This window comes from Kryptolebias marmoratus, linkage group LG3 (assembly GCF_001649575.2).
Source record: "Kryptolebias marmoratus isolate JLee-2015 linkage group LG3, ASM164957v2, whole genome shotgun sequence".
Lineage (NCBI taxonomy): Eukaryota > Metazoa > Chordata > Actinopteri > Cyprinodontiformes > Rivulidae > Kryptolebias > Kryptolebias marmoratus.
Window position 1 is genome coordinate 27,152,440 of NC_051432.1, and position 13,921 is coordinate 27,166,360.

The window sequence follows — 13,921 nt, forward strand, 5'->3', positions numbered from 1 at the left end:
TTTGGCTTCGGTCGCTGCTCCTGCACGCTCCCGGCATTCTGATGTTAACAGGAAGTGACGTCACGTGTCTTCTTCCTGAGTTATTTGGGGTTATTTTGTATTCCACGCTACACAAACCCACAAAGAAGAGACTGGACCGCAGAAACGGTGGCGAATCACTTTAGAAACAATAAATATTGGGTTAAAGTTGCGGGAAAGTTGCGGTGTTTTGGGCAAAGTTGCAAAAAGTTGCGATTTTGCAGGGTTTGCTTGATTTTGCGTTAATAGTTGCGATCGCTACATCGCCAAATCCTGGAGGGTCTGATATATATGCCTACTTTAATAAAATACAATAATTATCTAATAATAATTGGTGCTAAAAGCAGCTTTGTTTGTATAAGTTCTTGAAGTTGAAGCCATAAAAATGTAAACTACAAGTCTGTAACTGATTTGACTTTAAGAGTTAACTAACGTGCACACCTGTTCACCTGTAAATACCTGCTGTTTGACAGTGTCCTTACCCTTTATTCTTTATTTGTCTTTCAGCTCACCGTCGGTCCATCTCCCACTCATTCAGACTCTTCAAAAGTTCCAAAAATCTCACAATATTCTCAACTTTGTGTTCGTATCTGTGTCCCACCGCTGCACCCGTGCATGTTTCCAGTCTGGAGTCAGTTATCGGACATTAGCATAGCAACCATGTGGCTAACTGTCCCACACCGTCCTGTTGTCCCACTGTGTCCTCCTCCATCTTCTCCTCCTTATTGCCCTCTGCAGTGTTATCAGCTAATGTGGCTTTTTTTCCTCCTGCACTGCAGCCACTGTAGCACAATTACCACAGCTGCTGCACTAATGGCTATCGATGCAGCTGAGGACCCCACCTCCAACCCCCCTACATATTCATAAAATATTCATGTCCCTGGCTCAATAGGAAGGTTCAGGGGGATCTGGCCAGCCCTGGAAAGAACAATAAATGTCATTTAGCAGAGGAGGGAAGGGGCTGCAGCACGGCACGGAAGCAGATAAATAAACATTAACCTGAAGAACCGTCAGGTGTCGGGCACGGATCTGAGGGCGAACAATTAAAGCCCGCGTATGCACGAGCCCGTGCACGTTCCAGGAGGCCGTGTCGTAGATAATTCCCTCTTAGCACAGGATTTCTCCCAGCCACCAACCTGTGCTGGGAGAGCTTTAGAGCGCTAAGCCTGCTAACTGAGACTGAACCAGGGGATCACCAGAGACATGGGGGGGGGGCCAAGCGTCTGAATGATGGAAAACGAAGAAGGGAGGGCAAACAAAAAGGTCAAAGAGAGGTAGGAACAAAACAGAGGAAGAACGCAGCAAAAAGATTCAAAGAAAATCCCAAAAATCAGAGGTCAGCATGTGACGGAGAAAAGAAACAAGTTAAATCATTCAGGGCAACGTAATGTTGACCACAATTTAAAACTGACAAACCGATAAGCAGGAAGTTCATGCAATGAACAGGAAACTGAAAAGAGTTCCTCACAGATAAGGTCATATTTTCTCATTAACTCAGCCGTACTGTACGAACATTACAAACAGGGGTCAAAAAAAGAGCAACGGGGGCCAGAATTTCAGGACGTTTGTCCCAATTATCAAAAGTTTCAGCTCAGAAATACGTCTCTACGCTGGACACATTTACACATTTACTGTAGTTCTGAGGTACTTCCTGTCATATAAAACTAAGTAAAAAAGGAAAGATTCTGTTCATTTTACCCAAAATCATTCATTTGAAGACTTTAGATTTTACATTATGCACATATTTACTGATTTAAATTGTGTCTGATGGGGTTTTGGCAACCAATTGAAAACAAAACTGTCCGAGGCTAAAAAAGGGTTAAATAAAGAACATTTTAAGTAAAAAGAAAGAGAACAAAACTTAAATTAAATATCTCATGATTGTCTAAAAATGTGAGCCTTTAGATCCCTCAGAACTATAAAAGGTCTTTGAGGTTAAAACTGTAAAATGCTGCTGATTATCTCTCAGGTTTACAGTTTTCTGTTGGTAAATTTATTCAGCAAATGCTCCAAAAACCACTGCTGACAATAACTTTACAGTCAGATGTTTGAACAAGTTTGTGGTATTATTTAATAACCAACAAATCTCATCAGACTGAGGGAAGGACCGATAAAAGTTACAGGTTTACTGAGAGAGAACTTTAAAGAGTTTTTATGTGTATTTTCACCTGTAATTTGAATAAATTAAATTATGCTCAATACATTTAAAATATCAGATTTAACGGTTCTCCATAAGATCACATTTTACTGCACACTACAGCAGCTCCAACCATCCATAAGTTAACTGTTTTGGAGCTAAACAGCAACTTAGGTAACTGTAGCGCCAGTTTTTGGTGCTTTAGGTGTTAAACCACTACTAGAAACGGGTGGACCAAAACGTGGCTGCAGACGTCCAACAACGAGGACAATGGAGGATTATTTCATCGATCGGTCACAGAGGAGTAAAAACGTGCAAATATAAGACGCCTGATCAATCTGAACAACTTAAAAAAAAACCCGAAACATCCCAGGAGTTCTCACTGAACTGAAAACGGTTCACAAACATGTCAGGCACTAGGACCACGAGGCAGCTTGCCCCTGCAGCCTGAGACTCTGTAGCTACGTGCTGAGATGAAGAGTCTCTGTTGTCCATTTATTTAAATATAAATTCAGTTTAAGGCTGTTCGATGCCCTGTGGTGACATGTTTTCATTATAAACTAGTAAAAAAGTGAGTAAAGAAAGAAAAAGAAGACAAGAAATGATTTAAAACATTTCCAGTAAACTTTGTCCTGAAAAGTTAATTGTTTTTAGGTTATTTTTATCAGAAATTATTGAAAAAAACAAAAAGGTGGACCTTGACCAGGTTTTCTATTTTGGCTCTTTGTGAGACCCCCCCTGAGTTCAAAGGTCACACAGCTTTAATCAGGAGGTAAAGCTGACTCTTTCTAAGGTCTGAAACGATTCATGAGATCTGAGAAAAGTCTCCTCGTTACATCCCTAACGAACAACTTCAAGAAGATCGGACAAATCCACGCTGAGAAAAACCAAACAGAAAACTGGAAATGATTTTATTTGTCTGAAACTATCTGAAATCCAACCTTAAACAAAACAGCGGCCAGCGCCTTTTTATATAAAACTTATTTTTCTCACTTTACTCGTTCGTGCATTCAGACAAGCTGTGTTTATAACGTGATAGGAGTTAAAAATCAGGGGTTTCTGTCGGCATGTGGGCAGATTTAAAGGACATGTTTTAGAGAAATGACAGATATTCGATTAGGAAGCTGAATTTCTAAATGCTGACAGGAAAAAAAAAGGCCAAAGATAAAGTTAATAAGCAGTTTGTTGATTCTGTTTTCATATTTACCACGCAGTTCTGAGCTAAGAGGGTAAAACAAAGACTTTGAGCATGTGTGAACTTAAAATATATTCTGACGTATGCGAGGAATGGGCCACACACTCGTGGTGGGTCGGATAACCAGCTCATTCATTTTTTACCAGGTTGCAGTTTCTGTGAGTACACAAGGGGGCGGACACAACAACAGCGGTGGCTTCCTACCATCCGAGTATCAATAATGCAAAATCTCCACCGCCATTCGGGAACGACACAAACCGCCGTCCTGCGTGAAGAGGAGGGAGCTGACGGAAGTTTGATGGACAGAAGACAACTGCGCTGAAAGACACGAGCCGTCCACTGCGAGAGACGTGAACCCAGAGCAGACTCATCGTGGTCAAGGGGAAAAAACTAATTTATTTTAAACGAACACAAAACAAATGAATGACATGGCACCAAAAACTAAACATAACTAAATCCAGAAAATCGAACAAGTGGCAAGACAAGAACACTAACGAGACAAGCGACACGAGAAGGACATGACCAGGTTTTAAGAACAGGAGGAAACTAGTGGACGTGGGCACAGGTGAGACGATTACACAGCTTGAGGCAGGTGAAGATGGGCGTGGCAGGCAGACAAGAGAGACTGAGGAGAAGTGAAATCAGACCCTCCAGGATTTCTCGATGTTGTGATAGCAACTATTAACGCAAAATCGAGCAAACCCCCCAAACTTTTTGCATTTTTTCCCGAAACACCACAACTTTCCCGCAACTTTAACCCAATATTTATTATTTCTAAAGTGATTCGCCACCGTTTCTGCGGTCTAGTCTCTTCTTTGTGGGTTTGTGTAGCGTGGAATACAAAATAACCCCAAATAACTCAGGAAGAAGACACGTGACGTCACTTCCTGTTAACATCAGAATGCCGGGAGCGTGCAGGAACAGCGACCGAAGCCAAAATGTGCGCTAATGCTTCACATTTGCCCACAAAGATTTCAGCAAACCAGTTTCCTCCCCAGCTGCAGCTGTTTTGCACGTCCTGCAGTGTAATCATGGAACATAAACGCATCGACAAACACTTTGTGTCTGCAAAACATGTGAGGAGAGCTGCAGACCAGGGACAATCCAGAAATGCTCATGAATGTCAGTTGAGAAGCTATCAAAGTTCTCAAATAAAGCACCTTTTGAGAATGTCAATGTTTGTTGGGAATTATCTTACAAAACTAGGAAGTATTTTTGGTTTATATATTAAAAGTTATGGTTTTTTATTGATTTTAGTAAAAAAAAAAATTGCAACTTTTAGGAAAATGCTCCGCAAAATCAGGCATTTTAGCCGCAACAATCACAAAAAATGCCTGCGACATCCTGGAGGGATTGATAAATGATGACAGAGGCACAGAGAGGACAAAACATGAAGACAACAAGAGAGACACTAAACTCAACCCAAAAAGAAACCAGAAACAAAACTGAATCCTGACATCCAATGGTCGTCTTTCTGCTGTTAGAGGACGACGGAGATACAAAAACTCAACATAACAATAACAAAATCAGACAAAGTTATCAGCTAAAAGCTCCTTTTTAAAGCAAATAAAAATAAAACAACAAAAGTTAGCAGGATTTTATGATAAAGCTAACACATTTTATGTTTTTATCTTCAAGAAGAACAAATTATTTCTCGTTTCATCATCGTTAAATTCCCTCCCCTCGCTTTAAAAACACCTTTCTGGTCCCACTGATCTCCCGGCGGCTTTATGGTTAACTGGGCTGTAACTCCTGCTGAGCTGCACTGATAAGGAGACAAATCAGGCAAATACGGCGTTGATGCAAATACTGGATAATGAGTAACAAGAAAAAAACTGAAATGGCAAATATTTTTACAAAACTGTTTATCCAGAAGAGCTCAAAGTTCAACTGTACAGTAAAATTTCCATTTTCCAGTTTGGGTTACAATTTATAATGATGTTTAAAGTATTTTCTGTGCTTCGAATGTGATAATAACCAATTTACAGGCTTGTCATGATCTGTTTTTTGATTTGATGTTCCGAATAATTGCAATAAATTTACTTTTGATCTAAAATGCCGCCAAAATAACGCATCTCTGTAAAAAAGGAACATTAAAAACAGCTCTGAAGGCGCCTCAACTTAGCAAGAAAGAGTTTAAAACTGTAGATTAGTAATTAATGCAGATAAATGTGATGAATGCACACGACTGAAATATGTTGTTTAACCAAAGTCAACAGATTTGTAAACAACTAAACCATTTATTTTGCCAGAGAACAAGGAAGTGAGCGTCACCGAGGTAATAATCTTAATGTGTGTGTGTGTGTGTGAGGGAATAAAGCCTGTATCTCACTGGGCTGAGACTGTTGGAGGAAAAACTTGCAAGAAAAAGCTTTTTTTTTTTTTAACTTGGACTCATTCTGAATGATGTAAAGACAATAAAAACTGAAGAAATGAAAAGCAGAGAGAGGAATGAGTCAGCCGAAATGAGTCGAATAAGCTGTTAGGAGCTGGACTGGTAAGTTAAAACCCGCAGAACAGAAGCAAAAAGCAGCTAAATGCTAAAATTAGCAGACCGGTTGCTAACAGCTAAATTATTAGCAGTAGCTACAAGTTAAAACTAGCAGAACGGTAGCTAAAAGCTAAAAAGTAAGTTAAGAAGAAAAAAATAGAGCTGGTAGCTGAAGCAGATTTTACAAGAGAACTTACATCCATCCATCCATCCACCCACCCATCCATCCACCCACCCATCCATCCATCCATTCATCCACCCATCCACCCACCCATCCATTCATCCATCCATCTATCCATCCATCCATCCATCCATCCAAAGACCCACCCATCCACCCATCCATCCATCTATCCATCCATCGTTAGAATCGGGTCACGAGGGCAGCAGCTTCAGAAGGTTGGATGGCTTCCCAGCTTCCCAGTTGGACATGTCCAAAACACCTCCCTAGGGTGGCGTCCAGGGGCCATCTTTATCCGAACCACCTCAACTGGCTCCTCTTGACATGGAGGAGCAGCGGCTCTACTCAGAGTCCCTCTCTGATAACCGAACTTCTCACCTTATCCCTAACGGAGAGCTCAGCTACCCTGCAGAGAAAACTAATTTGGACCTCCTGTATCCGTGTTCTTGTTCTTTCGGTCACTACCCTACGTTCCTACGTTCCTCCCCTCGCCTATGGTCGTGAACTTTGGGTTCGAATAAAAGTTACAATAGTCAAGACGGACGTTCCGATACGCAAACAGCGAAAGTAGTACGAAATACATGGAAGTAGTTTGATTGCAAAAATGTGCGGAAGTAAAAAAAACAGGAAAACAACCGTCCGAACGCTGACTCAGCACTGAAACACACAGGAGGAAATATGTGACTGAACATATGTTGCAACTTTAAGTTATTTCTGTAAACACGTGCAGGAAAAGAGTCACTAACAATGACTTACAGCCGTAAGTCTTACTGCAGCTTTTCGACTTGCTTGAATGAGGGGTCTTACACCACAAGTGTGTGTGTTCCTGTTCCTGTTGAACGTGAAAAAGCGTAGGAGGAAGGGAATGTGGTCGCAGCCGCCCCAAATCAAAAACATCCACTGCTTGTGTGTGTGTGAGAATGAGGGTGAAAGGAAACAGAAAGAGAAATCTGAATGTCGAGAGCAGAGAAGGGCAGAGTTTAAAAGACACGGTCAATAAAAAGCTAAAAACTAGCGTGAAACGAGACAAAACAGCGTGCTCCTGATGTCATGCAAAGTTTATCGACGTCACACTCTGCGTGCGCGCATGCTGATGAGCGTCCGCTTCACCCCAGCAAGGTGGTTTAAAATTAGCAGCAGTCCCAGATGACTTTAACAATGCCATGGCTACCGTCCGCACCACGTTAGCGCCGTGCTAACGGTGAAACCAGAGAAGTGTCGAACAGAGGAGGGGAGGGAAGAGGGGAAGGCCTTCATTTTATGAACACTCAGCCACCCACAGTCCGACCGCGGCCAAGAGCAGGACAGCAGCAAGTGTGTGTGTGTGTGTGTGTGTGCGTGTCAGAGACATTCCTCTGTGAGGTGGATGCCAAGGAGCGAACAGAGCAGAAGACAGAGCGTCCTGAGCTAGCGTGTTACAGTGGAACTAACGAGCCCCTCGCTGTGCACGTCGGCCTCGCAGCTGTAAACTTGTCGGAGATTAGATAATCGGATCTGACTGGATGTTTTGTCAGAAAAAAAAAAAAGAACAGGTCGGGATTCTGCTCTGGAGCGACCCGGTGGGCCGTCGGGTCGGAGGCACGTGCCGGTAGCTGAAAGGTCACGGGTTGGATCCTGGCAACGGACATGATTTCAACAAAAAACACTGTTAAATTAAAAGGCCCAGCATTCCTTAAAGGAATGCATATGGCCGACTGCCTTCTACGCCTCAGTTTTAAACGAAGACACTTTGATGACGAGAAGAGACAAAGTTATAGTCATTCTGGTCCAACCTTACAGAAGACATCACAGCAGAATCTCTCAATATCTCACATGATCTGTTAGTGCCAAGAACATATGTTGGGGATGACTCTCAGCTACTACCACACCAAATTCTAGCTCAATATCTGTTTTTTCACCTCCTATGGGTCAAACCCGACAGGAGCCATCTTCCGCATATATCCTTCTTCTTCTTTGGTCAACAGTAGGTAAATGCCCAGCTTCAGTTTGATTTGAAGCCATCTTTGCGCAGCCGAAAACATCTCGGCCGAGACTTATGGGATCTAGACAGCTTCCTCTTGCGTCCACAGTTATCCTGTTGGATGTGGTTCGTCCTTCTGGGTGGTACGCTGACATTACCCTGGATACGTCACAAAGACTTGCTGTCTTGGTCACAGATGCACCAACAAGTTGTCCTCTTTTGAACTCTGTTATGTCACCCATAATGTTGTGTGCATTGCAATATTTGGAGCCAAACTGAGCTCTTACCCTGCTAACTGAACCGTCACGCTCTGCTCTTACTGGTGCAATCTGCAATTAATGAAGATTGGCCACCAGGCTGGTCCAATTTAGCCATGAAACCTCCCACACTAAAATGACAGGTGTTTCAGTTTCATTGTCTAACCCCTGTATGCACATCTGTAAAATTTGCTGACTTATAGCCGTTGTTGTGTTTTTATAAATCGATCACCCATGGAGGCCATCTTGAACTGTGTCGACTCCACAGTTATTCAGTTGTAGATGTCGAGCCAGTGATTACTTTCTGAAAGTTTCACTAAAACTATCCACTGGTTCATGAGATATTTTGCTGACAATACAAAGACACAAACACACACAGACAAAAACATCATCATCTTTGCCATAAAATGGAGGTGATGTATCATGTGATGTTTACTTTCATGCATCAGAAATATTTGTGGATGGGAATGTCTGAATGAGTCAATGTTATTACACGTTTATATTTCAAACAGCTCTACTCCCTGTGTGCGTGTATATATTTATATATATATTTATTAATGCCAAACAGTGCAGTAGTGGTCAGTCACCAGTCTGCGTGGACAGTTTATGAGCCCGTCTTTATAAACCATGATGAGGAGAAAAGACACCAAAGCTGATGTTTAAACCAGAGATTCGCTTTAGATAACAACTTAACTTAAAATAAGAACTCTGTCAGTTTGTTTGACATCCAAAGACGACAGATAGCTTTTTGAACAGCCTCAGTTTGGACTATTCTCAGATTTCTGCTGGAACGAAGCTGAAGGCAGAATATAGGTTTATAAAGTAGTGTTTATATCAAAAACCACCATAAACGTTTGAGGTTGGAGTAATTTTAAAATGGCAGCAATCCACTTTGGTCTTGGCCCAGCTCTGACTAGCCGTTAGCTCATCAGTCCAATCAGAAGTGAAACTTTACGCACCTTACGATTCAATTGGTCGATATAGTTTCATGTCTAATAACACTAATCATCAGAGACTGCTGATCTACAATTAGCATAGATGCTAACTTAACATTGAAAACGCCATAGACAAGCTAATATGATTAGCATTGTGTTTGTCACTGAAACTTTAAACACGAATCAAACGTTTCAAAGAGTCACGACAGCTTCAACTATTAATCAAAGATGTATTCTTCAAGGTTCAGTGAAAGAAAACAACTTTACTGCAGGACACTACGGCAACTCTGCTGGGACAAACCGTGCAGCAACTTCTCTGCTGTTTCTCTTAAAGCTGCAGCACCAAATAAATTCAGCTGGAAATTTCTCCTCCCTGGTCCCGTTTACCTGCTGCTCTGCTTAAAGACACGCTGGTAAAGATGGCAACGGTTCCCAGTGTCGTCTTCTCTAGCCTCACTAATACTCAGCCTATAAACACAAACACACACTTTCCATAATTACAGGCTTGCCCTGACGTGGGTGTGTCTGGGCATCATTACACCAAAGCACATTGTACTGGGATGCACATAAAAAAATTTAAAATAAATTTAAAATAATAATCAAGGAGCTTAAGGAAACTGGAGGGGAGAAGAAGTGATCGTGGAGAGCTGAACGACTTGCTGAAATTAGCCGAAGAAGCGGAAACTGAATTATTAAAGCTAAAAGACTCAGAACACTAGCTGAAAGTAGAAAAAGGCTAGCTGGAAGCTAAAAGTAACAGTAACAGTAGAAGAATTGCAGCTAAAAACTAAAAGCAGACAAAAAAAAGAGCAACAATGTTTTTGAAGGAATTTCTATAGGGAAAATATCTGTAAATAAAAGTTAAAAAAGCATAAAAGTTACAAAAAACAGAAGCCGCAGCACATATCTCCTGAATGAGCTGAATGTTTGGATATATAAACAGCTAAAACAGAACAAAGTAGATCGCAAAACACGTACGGAAAAATAATATTAAGGAAAAACAATGGAGTGAATGCTGAATCAGCGTCATGCTATTAAACAATATATTTGTGTTAGAAGCTGCTCCACTGTACAACTTTATCAAAAAAACACTAATTTTCACACATTTTATGTTTCCTCCTCGCACCTTGTTGAAGTTTATGACAATTACGGACACAGGAAGCCAAGAAGTCATAAAGCACGTGTATTTCACAGCCGAAGAGAAATTTTAGCCTCACGCTGGGAACTTTACATCTCCAGCCATCGAACCTGCCGCTGCTCTTATTAGCTGCATTCAAGCACACCTTTTCCACGCCGCACACTTCAAAGAGCAGCGCGTAGCGCAGACCCGCCAGATTTCACCCTCCTGGGAATTTTTGTACGCACGTCTGCGCGGCGACACCACTTCCTAGAACGCCTGCCTCTGAAGCGACTACATACAGCCATCTAGCTGCGGCTCTGTTCTTCCGAGGAAAACCAGGAGAGGGATTTGCAGACCTTCTTCTGACAATCCCTGCCTACACACCTACAATGTAGCATGAAAAGAGGGCACTAACAGGCAGCTCCGTGCGGCTCAGCAAGAATGCTGTGTTTGCATACAAGCTGTCACCATCAGTGACTAAAAAGGAGCAGAGCCGATGGATGCCACTGTGTCTTTAAGCCGTAATCCCTCCATTCTTGGAGCATTTGTTGCCGGCCATCTAATGGGCGGATCGGTATAATGTCCACAAGGGCCGCTGGGAGCTCCTTGCACTATTACAAAAAAAAAAAAAAGAAAAGAAAAATCACCACCGCTCTCTGAAGCTGGAACCAGTCCGTCCTGCACGGCTCTTAAATAACCACCAAGGCAGCCTCAGAAAATTAAAGACGCTCTGATTTTGCATTTCAAAAGGGGGGAAAAGGGAACTGGGCTCATTGCAGCAACAAAAGGGATAACAATGTTGACATTCCCCAACGTGTATCCTTTGGTGTTTTCTAAAGGGAAACCGGAGCTGGCCCACAGGGGATGTGGTGTGAACAGGGAACATTACACAGTTTACTGCTGTCTGTCTCGATCTCTTTGATGCAAAGCCGCTACGACCAAACACCCAAAATAAAATCTGATCCTTCAAGATGAGATCTGTAGTAAACCAAGATCCTGATCGGAGAGCCAAAACAGATTCAGCAGTCCTCCATATGTTACCACTGCCCCCTATCAACAGGAAATCATTGTAGCATTCTGACTGGAATTACAGTGTTTGCATTAGCAAAAGATAAAATGCAAGATGCCATGTGGTCATGACTTTACAGCTCTGGAGTCAAAAGAAAGAAAGAAAATGAGTTTTCCTGCTTATGAGCAACTGCAGCAGGGATTTTTACCCCTGAAGGCCGGTTACCTTCTGCAAAAAGGCAGCTGTGATTAAGTGCTTGCAACCCTGTGGGCACCGACTGTTGATTTTAAGAGTATGTTACAAAGGTTACAGGGGCATAAACTGCTGCAGCTTTCAGAGCAAGGAAGCAGAGTGTTGTGTTGCAACGCTGCTGCTGCTGCTAACCTGTCTTGCAGAACAACTTCCACCCAATCAAGCACAAGAAAAAGGAGAAGTTCCTCTCATGCAAATTGTCGGCCCCACCACCTCCAGACACTGGCAGCACATTTCTGAGCTTAAAATCAGAACTTGACAGTTAGCCCTGCCTTCCCAAAGCCGCCAGGACTTCCTTTGTCGTGCAGGTCGGGTTTGAAAATGTATCAGCTGTCATTTCCAAACAACAGAACCCAGGCTCCAGTAACTAATGCACTTTTAAAAAGTAAAATGTGGGGAGAGGGATTCTAGGAGGTGGCTGCCACTGTAGGCTAGTTAATATATTTTTATACATTTTTCAACAGTGTTGAAAGTCAAGGACGTCTCTGCAGAACTTTAATCCTGAACCTAACTCACCAGTTTAGAATTTGCACCCCAACAAACCTTTAAATTTCACCAGGAGAGACTGTTTCAAGAGATCCTGCTTATTATAACCAACTTGTTTGTCTGTAAGTTCACTTGAAAATACTGACAAACGCGTTGTTTTGCTGGGGGGCAGGGGGCTCGTTTAGAGAGTTCAACTCCTGTCAAATCTGTCCACTAAACAGAAATTGCCTAATTTGTTAGGCTGCAGCATCTCTCAACAACAGCAGGGTAACATGCCTGACCCGTCCCACTCTGCCTCTGATTAGCTAGTTACTCGTTAGTTTTATTTGGGGGGGGGGAAATATTGCATTTCCTCCTCCCCCTCTCTGTAAACAAGGGTAACACCACCAGACTAAACTGACCTAAAGACCGAAGAGGGAATAAACCAGTGCAGGCAAAGCTAAAAAGTAAAATAAAAGTGTTCTATAAACTCAATTTGCATTAAATGCTAAATAAATCAGAATAAAGGCCTGTGTGCATGTTCTCCCCGTGTACACGTGGGTTTTCTCCAGGTACTCTGGTTTTCCTCCCACATGGGCATGTGAGTCTGTCTCGTTTGTAGAGCTGTGATGGACACCCTGTCCATGGTCCACGGTGCACCCACGTCTCGCCCAATGACTGCTGGACGGAGTGACCCTGAACGGAAAAAGGGGTTAAGAAAATGGATGGATGGACGGCTGCTTGTTTCTCTCGCGAGATCTGGCAACACTGCTCCCAACCATCCAAGTGTCAGAACAACTGTTTGAGGAAAAACTACCGCCTGAATGGGCGTGATTCTTTAGAAGTGATGACGAGCGAGGACCTTAAATTAGGACATTTAACAGCTTGCAACATAAATGTTCAACAGAGGCATAAATAAATAAATAAATAGCAGAACTCGCCTACTGTTTAACACGGAGCCTGTTGTTGTTTCAGCTACTCCTTTCTTCAGGGGTCGCCACAGAAAGCAAACTTGCACGAAAGATTCGGCAATTCTGGTGGATCTGGGCTCGGACCTGCAGCCTCAGGATTACAAGACCGCGGCACAGGCCGTGACATTTTGGGGGGCATTCGGCTGAAACTAGCCGCTTCGTCGCCCGGTCTGGAGAAAACTGACAAACGGCCCTCAGGTAAGTATTGTTTCATGAAATCTGTTTTAATCTGTAGTCGCCAACAAATAACCCGAATGCAAACATTTAAAGTTGAGAAGTAAAAACTTTTCCTTTGCCCCCCCTGCTGGAAACTCCTGGCCCACCTTTGCCCCCCCTAAGAAGACAAAAAAAACCTCTCGATCCGCCACTGGTGAGAGTCAACAAGTTCACCCTGATGATGATTATAGTTGTGCAGCTTGTTAATAAAATGTAAGAGACAGAGGGGGGGCTGGGGGGCTCTTTCTTACCACGATGCGCGTGTTGTTTTTCTGCTCCGTGGAGGACGCACAGTCCGGCTCCTGCTGCTTGCTCTGCGGCTGCTTGCTGCCGCCGCCGCCGGACTTCTTGGCCCTTTCCAGGGTCCGCTGGTACAGGTGGACGGTCTCCCTCCGGTCGATCTCCAGCTGCTCGTAGTGGGCTTGCTGGTACCGGGTCTCGCAGATGTTGTGGTGTCTCCGGCAGCCCTCGATCCGCTGCCTCAGCCGCTCCACCACCGTGCTATGCTTAGGTATGCCCACGGCTCCGCCGGGCACCCCGGGCACCCCGGGCACCCCGGCCCCGCTGCCCGGGTTCATGCCGCTGTTGATGCAGAGACTGCCGTTGGGTCCGACGGCGGGGGAGGCGAAGTCCCCCATCACCGCGCCGACTCGTGGCTGCTATTTTGGAGGAACTTTTCTCCCAGTCGGTGGAGCTCGCCGCGTCCGCCTCCACCTC

At 43.5% G+C, this 13,921-nt stretch overlaps 1 protein-coding gene across 1 annotated transcript in view; it reads right to left on the bottom strand.

The window, feature by feature from the left end:
• Positions 1-13,915, bottom strand: part of maml3 (mastermind-like transcriptional coactivator 3) — a 109,708-nt gene extending 95,793 nt beyond the window's left edge. Inside the window, exon 1 of the mRNA XM_017432481.2 lies at positions 13,456-13,915. Coding sequence (XP_017287970.1) covers positions 13,456-13,842 — 387 coding nt within the window. The 5' untranslated portion in view covers positions 13,843-13,915. The remainder of the gene's footprint in view (positions 1-13,455) is intronic.
• Positions 13,916-13,921: the final 6 nt, after the last annotated feature.